Raw genomic sequence first — 12,439 nt, forward strand, 5'->3', positions numbered from 1 at the left:
TGTTGTACAGCCTAGAGGTGAAATCTAAAATTTTTCCCTACCGGTTCTGTGGGCGTGGCTTAATTGGTGGGTGTGGCTTGGTGGTCAAGTGACCGGGTGGGTCACAATAAATAATAAAAATAATAAACAAAGTACACAAAACAATAAGAGGTACCAAAAACTAACTTTCACACTTTACATACACACACAACACAACACAACTGACTCACACACAATGTAAAAGAAGCTGTACTTCACCCAAAACGGCCCCTGCAACAAGCACAAAAACTCAAAACGGCCCCTCACACAGCCACAAAAACTCAAAAACCAACTTTCACACTTTACACACCCACAACACAACACAACTGACTCACACACACAAAATGTCACACACAGCTTTGTGAGATTTTGTGTGTTTGGGTAGTTAGAATGAAACACTAGAGAAACACACCAAATCTCAGAAAGCTGCACAAATATTTTATTTTTTTATTTTATTTATATTTTTTAGATAAAAGCAGCTAAATTTAAAACTTCCGTAACTTTAATTTGCTGTCTAAAAAAAAAAACTCCTTAAAAAAGCCAATTAACTATTTTTTAAAACTTCCCCCCTCCAGTTAGTTACCCAATTGTGAAGGAAGGCAGATTGAGTTACTCACTGATGAGATGGCTTGCAGGCAGGCAGATTCAGTTGCTAGCTGATGCAATTGATTGCAGCAGCCGAATCAAGGCTTAGTGAGGCCGAAAGAAGCAGCAAGTAGACAAGAGGGGACCGGGCGATTGCGTGGGCATGGGCTGTTGTAAGAGGTTGTAAAAAAATGATTTTAAAAGCCTGTGATTAACAGGCAACTCAGCTGGGATCGCCAGAGGAGCCTTTTAAAAGCCGAAGAGGTTGTTAAAAAAAAAGCTTTTAAAGGATTCTGACAATCCCAGCTGAGCCGCTCGATCATCAAAGGTATTTTTTACTTTTAAAAACATTTTTTTTGGCCGAAGAAAAAATGCTTTTAAAAGTAAAAAAACCCCTCTGATGATCACGTGGCTCAGCTGGGGCAGGGGGTGGGGCCAGGGATTTTTGCTACCAGTTCTCCAAACCACCCGCCGCAACCGCTACCGGATCAGGCGATCTGGTCCAAATCGGGAGCATTTCACCCCTGGTACAGCCCCCTCTAAGCAGTTTACGGAGTCAGCCTATTGCCCCCAACAATCTGGGTCCTCATTTTACCCACCTCGGAAAGATAGAATGCTGAGTCGACCTTGAGCCGGTGAGATTCAAACTGCCAAATTGTAGGCAGCTGGCAGTCAGCAGAAGTAGCCTGCAGTACTGCACTCTAACCACTGCGCCACCACAAGGAAGAAAGGAGTTCTCCCAAGGCTTGGGCAAAGAGCCAGATCTTTAAGGCCCTTTGAAACACAGCAGGGTGGGACCATTTAAATTTCAGGGGAAACTTCATTCCCGAGAGCAGGCACTGCTGCAGGGAAGGCACACTTCCAGAGTCCCAATAGGTGGCAATGTTTAATTGATGGAACCCAGAGTGCATCGACCCTGCCAAATTGAACCAGTTGAGCACATATTATGGGAGAGAGGCAGTCCCTGAAATAACTAGGTCCTATGCCATGTGGGGCTTTAAAGATAGCAACCAGCATTTTGAATTTCACCCCAAAGCAAACTGGCAGCAAGTATAGCTCACAAAGCAGAAGTATTACATAGGCATATTATGGCAAACCCATCACTGCCTGTGTGTCTGCATTCTGGATGAGCTGAAGCTTTCAAGTGGTCTTCAAGAGCAGCCTCATGTAGACAGCATTGCCATAGTCAAGCAGTGAAGTGATCGGGGTACAAGTCACTGACTGAAGGAACCCTCAATTTAGGAAAGGCACAACTGGTACACCAGATGAAATTGGGCAAAATTTCCGGCTGGCACCTGCTCAATGAACAGGAGCTGTAAGCCCACAAAAGACTTCCAAATTAGGTATTATCCTTGATGAAACTCCATACAAAGTCAAACTTGGATTATCCCCAGATCTGGGTGGTCCAAACACTGAAACCCTAACCCTTACCCTAACCTTTACCCTTACCCTAACCCTTACCCTTATCCTAACCCTTACTGTAACCCTAACCCTTACCTTTACCCTAACCCTTACCGTAACCCTAACCCTAACCCTAGCCTTAAACCTTACCCTAATTCTTACCCTAACCCTTACCCTTACCCTGACCCTAACCCTAACCCTAATCCTTACCTTACCCTAACCCTAACCCTTACCCTAACCCTTACCCTAACCCTAACCCTAACCCTTACCCTTACCCTAACCCTTATCCTTATCCTTACCCTTTCCCTAACCCTAACCATAAGTAGGTTTACCATCCAATGGGATTTTTCCATGTAGAAAAAGATAGAAAAGCATGATTGAAAAATTCAGTGCTCTTCTAAGCATACTGATGCGCTGTGAATTCATTGGCGACATCCATTTTGCTCTACAAAATGTTGATGGGGATCTAACCCTAACCCTAAAGTCACTTGGTCTTGGTAGGATTGAGTTAGAGACAGTTCTTCTTCATCCAAACCCAGACAGTCTCCAGGCACTTGGACAGAATTTGACAGCTTCACTTGGCCAGCCTGGACTCAAAAGGGTACCATCATCATACTGATGTTACTGAACCACCACCCCAAACTGGCAGCTCACCGAGCTATTTCATGTAGATGTTGAAAAGGAGGGGAGAGAATACAACCTTGTGGCACACCACAAGCGAGAGACCTAAGGGAAGATCTCTTCCCATCAATCAACACCAACTGGAATCAGCCCTGGGGAAAAGAATAGAGGCATGCTCCCAATGTCCTACTCAAGGAATCAGCTGAGAAAAGTACTGGGATCAGTAGAATCAAAAGCCACCGAGACCACCATCCCAGCTCTGCCAAAATCATCAACAAGCTCTGATAGGAATAATACCCTCATCAACTGAGTAATGCCATGGAAACATCCGTTTCCCTTCCCAGCTCTAATCTGGAGCAGGGTTGGAAGGGAAGAATCAATCCCATTGATTTAAAAGGGCAAGGAATTAACTAATTACATTCCAGCTCTCTGCTAACCTCCAGTTGTAAGGGCGCTGGGAAGGATGGGTGTGGTTATTGGTCCAAAGCAGCACGGCTGGAACTGGCTGTTGGTGAAACTCAGTACATTAGCATGAACATACAATACTGGGCCAAATTATCTACTCAATATTGTTCTACTTCTCTAATGAATAGCAGTATTTCTTAGGGGTTTCACATGAAACCTTTCACGTTCCTATCATGGAGTAGTTTCTGCTTCCACCTTTTTATAGTGGCTCTTTGAACTTTCATGTGTATACAGTATATATAACAGTGGTGGAATTCAAATTTTTTACTACCGGTTCTGTGGGTGTGGCTTGGTAGGCGTGGTATGGCTTGGTGGGCATGGCAGGGGAAGGGTACTGCAAAATCCCCATTCCCACCCCACTCCAGGGGAAGGATACTACAAAATCCCCATTCCCTCCCCACTTCTGGGGGAAGGATATTTCAAAATCTCCATTCCCACCCCACTCTGGGGCCAGCCAGAGGTAGTATTTGCCGGTTCTCCAAACTACTCAAAATTTCCGCTACCAGTCTCCAGAACCTGCTGAATTGCACCCTTGATTATATAATATACCCCCAACAATTCCTCCTGGTATCTCTGTGCCTCACCAAAACACATGACTTGCAATTTGCCATCAAGCAGAACTCACAAAGTTTGACCATAGCTGTGTATTCTCAGTAGAGAGAGGATTTAAGTCTTACAGGAACAATGTGATCTTGCTAGAAGCAACTCCAGCATTTGGCTTGTGTATCGTGATTCTTGGAATCTAGTTGCTTGTTGACTAACCACAACCTCATTCCTCCCTTGATTTGCTGTTGTAAATTTGACTTGACTTTGGACTGCTCTACTTGGAAATTTGCCTTGCCCAACTAATAACTGACTGCTGTTTCCTTGCTGTGGGGATTTGCAAAAGCAAGTCTTTCCCTTAACACACCGAGTGCCTGGCTTTTGAAAGGGTGCTAAAAAAATGCTAGGTTGGGAATTTGGACAGTTTCCCATGATTCACATGCATATTGTCGCGTGGCAGCAGAGGAGACCCAATCACTGGTCCACCATTTTGAAGATTGTGTGGGCTGGAATTGCTGAAGAAGGATGGTTGGCATTGGAAGGTTGGCTGGTTCTCCCGTAGAAAAGAACATAGAGCTTTTTGGTGAGGAGCAGTATAGTCAGGTGTTGGTGCAAGTATTTGACCTACTCAAGTTTTTGCAGCTGCCTGGGCATTGACCTCTTGCATTTGCAGCCAAAATGTTGCCTGTTCAGGCAACTACTAGGCTCACCTATTGAATTATCAGTCAGTCTGTCTGCTGGACTGTTGGACCTTAGTTTTTGTCCTGCAATGGAGATTGGATACATAAGATAATAGTTAAATTCCAAGGCAGCTTCTAACTCCCTTGGAATTGGAGACTAGCAAGGAGAAGAAGAAATGCATGTGTGGGAATCGAATCGAATAGAATCGAATAGAATAGAATTTTTATTGGCCAAGTATGATTGGACACACAAGGAATTTGTCTTGGTGCATATGGTCTCAATGTACATAAAAGAAAAGATACCTTCATCAAGGTATAGCACTTACAACACTTAATGATAGTCATAAAAGTAAAGGTAAAGGTTCCCCTTGCACATACGTGCTAGTCGTTGCCGACTCTAGGGGGCGGTGCTCATCTTCGTTTCAAAGCCGAAGAGCCAGCGCTGTCCAAAGATGTCTCCGTGGTCATGTGGCTGGCATGACTCAATGCCAAAGGCGCACGGAATGCTGTTACCTTCCCACCAAAGGTGGTTCCTAATTTTTCTACTTGCATTTTTACGTGCTTTCGAAACTGCTAGGTTGGCAGAAGCTGGGACTAGTAACGGGAGCTCACCCCATTACACGGCAGCACTAGGGATTTGAACCGCCGAGCTGCCTACCTTTCGATCGACAAGCTCAACGTCCTAGCCCCTGAGCCACCGTGTCCCTGTATGATAGTCATAGGGTACAAATTTAACACTTAATGACACAACACTTAATGATAGTCAAAGGCTACAAATAGCAATCAGGAAACAATCAATATCAGTATAAATTGTAAGGATACAAGCAACAAAGTTACAATCATAAGTGGAAGGAAATGGGTGATGGGAATGATGAGAAGATTAATAGTAGTGCAGATTGTAATAAATAGTTATAAATAGTAAATAGTTTGACAATGTTGAGGGAATTATTTGTTTAGCAGAGTGATGGCATTTGGGAAAAAACTATTCTTGTGTCTAGTTGTTCTGGTGTGCAGTGCAATTGCATCATTTTGAGGGTAGAAGTTGATACGGTTTATGTCCAGGATGTCAATTATAATTAGAATTTGTAGAAGTCCCACCCAAAGGCCTGATATACAGAGAAGCCAAATTCAAGCAAATCCAATGCAACCAGAAGGTATGGGTGGCTGCTATGAATCATAAGTATACATTTTGTGTGTGTGATGGGCTGACATTTTCATTTCTTTACGGGCTGTTTTCTCTTCCTTTGTCTCAGGTTCCACTCAGGTGGAGAACATCCAGCCATTCACGGCCAAGCAATTGTCCATTCGTTCACTGGCTGACTGTGTTCTGGATCTCCCACAACTCCATGTGCTTTATCCTAACAGGCCCAAACACGAGGCTTTCAGGAGGGACTACAACAGTGAGTGGCGGGGAGAAAGGCAGGGGAGAAGATCCAGACAGAAGGAAGCTCAATATTTTACAAGGGTGTTCCTTCCCCATGTGAGCTCTTCCTTTCCTGTGCCCGACAGTCAGGGACAGAATTTAACATTTGCTGGAATATATCGGGTTGAAAATCAAGCTGGAAGAAGGAGGCTTGATGGGAAAAAATATGGCCTGACAAAAGCGTGGCTTTCAAAAACAAGATCCAGAAGAATTCCCTTATTTAAATTATTGGTTCATTAAAAAAAAAATTGGGGGGGGGCTTACGTACACCCAAAAGGAAATTTTCTGCCAATATACAGCATAATGAGGAATGTAACATGATTAGAGCAGTACAAACTAAAAAAAATAATAAAGTAAAATGGCAAGGCATAATATTTTTTTCAATTAGATAAAGACATTTAATTTATATTCAAAATTCCCAAGAAAAAAGTTGAAAAGGGAACAAAACTGGTACCAAGAATACTCCTCTAAGAAGTTATTCCAAAATCGTTTTGCCATTGTAAAGTCTCTTTTTTTAGAGACTGTAAATCCATTTACTGTGTACATGGTCCTATAGCAAGAGTTGCTGGTTAACTTTCTTTTTATGTGTTTTGTTTTTTTCCCCTTGACTTTATATTTGTTCAGATGGATGTAGTAAAGAACAAGATTAAGTTAAGTTTGAAAAACAGAGGAGCAAAATTAAAGTCAGGTAGGGAAAAATGGGTTCTGTACAGATTCTGAAGGACAGGATATAATCTAGTGTATGTATATGTATATTTATTTGTTATATAAATCTTATTATTTTATGCAAGGGCAATATTTTATGTGTCCCACAATCAAAATAACTAGAAATGTTTGGGAAGTCAAATGCAATTTTGATGACTGATCTACTATAATTGGAACTTGGCAGCTTAATATGCTCATTGTGTAAGCTGAATAAAATTATCAAAATGTAGTAGAAAATGTTTATTTTGAGAGAATATATGTTATAATTCTGCTTGCAGGTGCAAATTTTGGTGAAGGTTCTTATAAATCACAAAATAACGTGAACATGGGACTTGGAATAAAAACATACAAAATGGCATAGACCCGATTAGGATTGATTTGCTTATCCATATCTGATTGCTCTCCCCAGTTCCATTCTGCATTTAAGACAGAGCTAACTTTCAGCAAATCCATGAATTTTCTCACATAAACTTTCATAGTTCGAGTGACATGACACATAATTGAACAAAAGGTGTGTCTCCAGAGCTTTTGCTGTATATCAGTCAGAAAATATGAAGAGGCTCATTTCTATTAATGAACCAATACTCCAAGCAGAAACTGCTTGGAGATTCTAAAGATAAGGCTGAGCAGGTCACAGGATAAGCTCCATCTAATATTTGGATGGCAGGCAGGAATTCCTGCCTGGATCATTTCCAGCATCCTTGTCTGAGAATTTATAAGAGTCATTGAATACATCAAACACCAAACAATTGACTCATCCCTATTTGGGACTCTACCTTTCTGTAATTGATAAGTTGGAAGACATCAGCCTGGGAACTGCTGCTATAGAGGGAAAGCAACTTCTGCTTTAGGGCTTCCTCTTGTTACAAAACTTCTTGAAATTTCTTTGTGTATGACAAATACGAACCGATTTGTGCATTGAGAAGCTAAAATGCGGTTATGTTTCTTTCCACAGCAGAGACACGAAAAAACACCAGCAGTTACGTCCCAGCCAGGTTAACCATAACTGTAGACACGTGAGTGTGTGAATTCTCCAACTTTTTTCTTCTTCTTTTAACATTTCCTGGGATTGGGTACAAATATGTTGATCATCTTTTCCTAATTAACCTTTCCAGGAGTAGACAATAAATTCAGACCTATCTTAATGTAGCTCTACTGAAATGAAGGGAAGGTCTGAAAACACTTTGGTCAGATGGCACTTTCTTTCATCTATGTCCCTTTTGTCCTTAGAACATAGAACATATAATAACAAGGTTAGAAGGGACCTTGGAGGTCTTATAGTCCAAGCCCCTGCTCAAAAAAGAGATCCTATACCATTCTGGATAAATGGTTGTCTAATCTCTTCTTGAAAACCTCCAGTGATGGAGCACCCACAACTTCTGGAAGCAAGCTGTTCTGATTAGCTGTTCTCACTGTCAGGAAATTTCTCCTTAGTTCTAGGTTGGATCTCTCTTTAATGATCTTCCACCCATTATTTCTTGTCCTGCTTTGCAGAATAGGTCGACCCTCTCCTCTATGTGGCAGCCCCTCAAATATTGGAAGACTGCTATCATGTTGCCCCCTAGTCCTTCTCTTCACCAGACTAGATATACCTACCAACCATTCATCATACAATTTAGCTCCAGACTCCTTATCATTATTTGCTTTTCTCTGTACTTTTTCCTAGGATCTCAGCATTGTTTTGTGTGTATTGTGTTCTTCCATTATTATCTTACTGGACTTCCAGTTTGGACTGTTTCTCTCTCCCTCCCTTCTTGCTATGGGGAAAAGAATCCAACATAACATCATCAGACTGTTGAAGGAAACTAATGGATAGCAGCATCTGGGTGGGGTTTTATTATATGCCACCCAGGGTCACATTCATGAGATGGACAACTATATATTGTAAATTGGATGGGTCAGGTTTAGGTTTAGGTGATTTAAATTTAGATTTAAATCTAGATTTCACCTTCTCCATCAGCCTTGATTTTATCCTATTGGTGCCATTTTGAATAAGGCAAGGGAAAACACTCTTTAAGATCAGATATGCCTCTTAGATCAGAATCTGTGAAAGTGCCAGAAGTGACCTGTGGCTTAGCAAATGGATGTTCACACAAGCTGTGTTCAATTTCAGACCCTGCTCATTTCCTACGTCCGTTCAGAAACCAGCTGACACTCTGGCTGGTTCTAATGTGAATCTTGCAGTCCATTCTGTTTCAACTTATCATGAGTAAGTATCAACTTACTGATTAATTGCAGAGAATCCTACCATTGTGTTTCTATTATATAATGAGCATGTGTCTATGAAGCAGTACCAAGAGGAAGTACCTTCACATTGCCCCCATTCTTTATCCCCCAATCCTTCAAAAGTCTCGGTTTCACTCCTTTAATATTGAAGGAGAATGCTGTAGAGGCCCAAACGTGAGCTATTCCTGGTCCTGGAGAATGAGAATTCTCTGACACTAGACAAGAAGGGAAGAGAATAAATTGCTGTTTGTTCTCCAATCCTATCTATATTCTTAGTTTACCTTGTGTACATGTACCTGATTATATTGGGGTGGGGTGGGGGAGATAAGATAAAAAAACAGAACTGTTGTTCTGAAGAGAAGCTGCAATCTCAGGAAAAATGTTGAGGGCAAGATTTCTCACCAATGGAAAATGATCCACCTACAAGTTCTGTAAAGCTGCTGCCTTCCAGTGGAAAAGAACAATTTCATTTACTCTAATGTGAAACCACAAGGGGAAAAAAAAGATTTAGCTTCCAAGTACAGTACAGCTTACAGTACAGTAAGACCATGTCCAGAGCAGTTTCTGAACTTCTGCAAAGAGATGTAGAGAAAAAAGAACCATAAAATGCAGCTATTTATAAAATGCTTCAAAGTAGGATTGACGTCAGCATCGTCTTCCTTTCAATTTTATGAAAGAAGATTTGGGATGTGAAAGTACTGCGTTAGATTTCTTTTTTTGGTAGTGCTGATGTGTATCCTTGGGATGGTTTTGCTCAGAAGCAAAAATGCTGATTAATTTAGTCTACCTGTAAAGACTAAGGAAGATGACCTTGTAAGAAATACGCAGGAACCATTACTTAGGCAAAAGAAGACTGAAACATTATTTTTTACCCAAAACAACTAAATCCCATTCAGCAGCAGCTCAGACAGACTGGGACATAAGAAGGAAGAGGAAGTACAACACAACACAACACAATGAGACTTGACTGACTCATGTCAGTTCCTTTGGATAGAAGAGATCAGGAAATCAACTCCGCAGAAAGGCTAAAATAACTTTTGAGATTGGCTATAGTTATAATGTCTCATTCTGAACTTAAAAGATGTTTCTGCCCTTTTTGTCTAGGTGGCAGTTCCTACGTATTTCTGTAAGATCATCTTCCTTAGTCTCTGTGCTAATATTGACTGGATTCTCTGACCTCTTTTGTTAAAAGCAGTGATTCAGAGGGTGAAAGTGGATGTTGGCTGTAAATGTGAATGAGAGCAGATGCCTCATTTCTCCCCTCCCCTCCCCAATTATTTTGACAATGCAACCCCTCTCCCTTTGGTGCAAAGACGTGACTCTCCAGTGCTGCATCATTTTTTTTAGGTTTCAGCGATCTTTGATATTGAAATAGATAGAGCCAGTTTAGTCTAGTGCTTAAGCATCAGGTTAGAAACCAGGAGAGAGTGAATTCGAGTCCCATCTTAGGCATGAAAGCCAGCTGGCTGACTTTGGGGGTGGTCACTCTCTTTCAATGCAATCCACCTCACAGAGTTGTTGTGGGGAAAATAGGAGGAGGAAAGAGCATTAGTTCACTGCCTTGAGTTATTTAAAAATAGTAAAGGCAGAATTTTTTTTTTTAAATGTGTGTGTGTGTCTCTCTCTCTCCCAAAGTACTTAGGAAGGACACCAGTGCATTGATTGGGAATTCTGCTTGATTTAGGTGGAAGGAGAGAAGCTTCAAAGGAAATAACTTATAAGGAAAGATTAACCACTCTTTCCTGTACTAGTTTTGCATCTCGTGGCATATTGCAAGTTACAAAATGGTGCCTATTGTGTGATAAACGTTTTATTATGTAAAACCCAGGGGTGAAATGCTCCTGGTTCAGACCGGATCGCCCGATCTGCTAGTGATGGCAGTGGGTGGTTCAGAGAACCAGTAGCAAAAATCTCTGTGTCCCCCACCATGCCCAGCTGAGCCGCACGATCATCAGAGGGTTTTTTTTCTTTTAAAAGCATTTTTTCTTCGGCTGAAAAAGTGCTTTTAAAAGTAAAAAAAAAAGCCTCTGATGATCCTGCGGCTCAGCTGGGACCTTTTCGGTTGAAGAGGTTGTAGAAAAAATTCTTTTAAAAGGCTCCTCTGATGATCTCAGCTGAGTTGCCTGATCGTCAGAGGCTTTTTTTTTTCCTTTTAAAGGCAAAAAAATGCTTTTGAAAGAAAACAAAAGCCTCTGAAGATCAGGCAACTCAGCTGGGATCGTCAGAGCCTTTTAAAAGCATTTTTTACAACCTTTTCGGCCAAAGAGGCTGTAGAAAAAATGCTTTTAAAAGTTAAAAAAAAAAAGTTGGCCATTCCCACCCAGTCACATTACTCCCCCTCCCACCAAGCCATGCCCACAGAACCGGTAGTAACAAATTTTATATTTCACCACTGGTAAAAACCACTATTCTGGTTACTCCTCCCTTAGAGTCATACAGTATGTGAACTCCCAGACTCTTTCTCCCCACCAAACCTTTCTCAAAAGACTGGTGAAGGGAGAAGACCCCACATCTAGGCCAGGCTTCTCAACTTCAGCAACTTAAAATGTGTGGACTTCAAGTTTTGGACTTCAAGGACCCAAATTTTTCCATCCAGAATGCTGAGTTGAGAAACCCTGATCTACACTGCCCTTGAAGGCCGCTTGAAGAAAGAGCAAAATTAAAATGCAGGAAAATAAAGTATAAAGGTAGGATTAAAAAAAAAACACCTAGCGATGCGATCAGTACAGGTGATCCTTGACTTACAACTGTAATTGAGCCCACAGTTTTGGCCTGAAGTTGGGACAGTTGTAAAACGGGTCACCATGTGACCAGACCTGACTTTACAACCTTTTTTGAGGCAATCGCTAAGCGAGTGTGGCAGTCATTAAGCAGTCTTTGTTAAGCAAGCTCATCATTCGCTGTGAGGCAGTTTTCGCCAGAAACTGGAAATAAGTGGTGATTTTCAGGAAAATGTCATAAATCACAGTCACGTGACCACGGGTGCTGCAAATGGCTGTAAATGCGGCCTAATTGCCGAGCGCCCAAAATTTGGTTACAACTTCAAAACTGGGTCGTAAGTAGTTTTTGAGGGGGGATTCTGTTGTAACATCGACTAGTTACTAAGCAACTGGTTGTAAGTCAAGGATTACCAGAAGGTTAAAAAGAAATCAGTGCAGATGTGTTGTATGCTCATTCCAACATCGATAGAATCTTGAGATTATTCTGTCCAGTGTTTGACGTAGCCTTCTCTGTGTTTGCCGCAGCCCACCAGTCATGGTTCCATCATCCATTGGGACATCTTTAGCCAGCAGCACAACATATGGAAGCTCACAGCTGCCATTGTAAGGATTCCTTCTGTTTTGTTTGTCTCAGAAAGAATAGCGGGGAGCAAGCAGGACACTGACTGAATGTTATATGGGTAGTCCTCACTTAACCAACACACTGGGGACCAGCAACCCAGTTGCCAAGCCACGTGTTCCTTAAGTGAAACTTCATGTGACCGCGCCCAGACTTATGACATTAGGTTACATTGTGGTTGCTAAGCGAAACACTCCTGGTTGGTAATAAGAGGTCATGTGACCGAGGCTTGCGTTTTTACAGTCGGCTTTTCCATTGACTTTGGAATCCAGCTGTGAAGCTTACAAATGGTGATTGTGTAACCTTGGAGTACTGGATGTGCTGATTGCAAAGCACCAGAATGGCAGTCACGTGGCTGTAGAAAACCCCAAGGGTCATATGTTTGAGGATCAGTCATAAAGTTATATTTTCAGTGCTGTCCTTACTTCACAGT

General features: G+C 41.7%; 1 protein-coding gene across 3 annotated transcripts in view; it reads left to right on the top strand.

The window, feature by feature from the left end:
* The window catches only part of STAT6 (signal transducer and activator of transcription 6), a 114,922-nt gene that overhangs the window by 93,481 nt on the left and 9,002 nt on the right, over positions 1-12,439 (top strand). For 2 of the 3 annotated variants that reach the window (XM_058167390.1, XM_058167391.1), the window contains exons 16-19: positions 5,567-5,713; positions 7,397-7,457; positions 8,555-8,650; positions 11,913-11,990. In XM_058167390.1, the coding sequence (XP_058023373.1) occupies positions 5,567-5,713; positions 7,397-7,457; positions 8,555-8,650; positions 11,913-11,990 (382 nt within the window). The remainder of the gene's footprint in view (positions 1-5,566; positions 5,714-7,396; positions 7,458-8,554; positions 8,651-11,912; positions 11,991-12,439) is intronic. The other variant, XM_058167392.1, reaches the window with a different exon arrangement.

The sequence above is a fragment of the Ahaetulla prasina genome, chromosome 2 (assembly GCF_028640845.1).
Source record: "Ahaetulla prasina isolate Xishuangbanna chromosome 2, ASM2864084v1, whole genome shotgun sequence".
Classification (NCBI taxonomy): domain Eukaryota; kingdom Metazoa; phylum Chordata; class Lepidosauria; order Squamata; family Colubridae; genus Ahaetulla; species Ahaetulla prasina.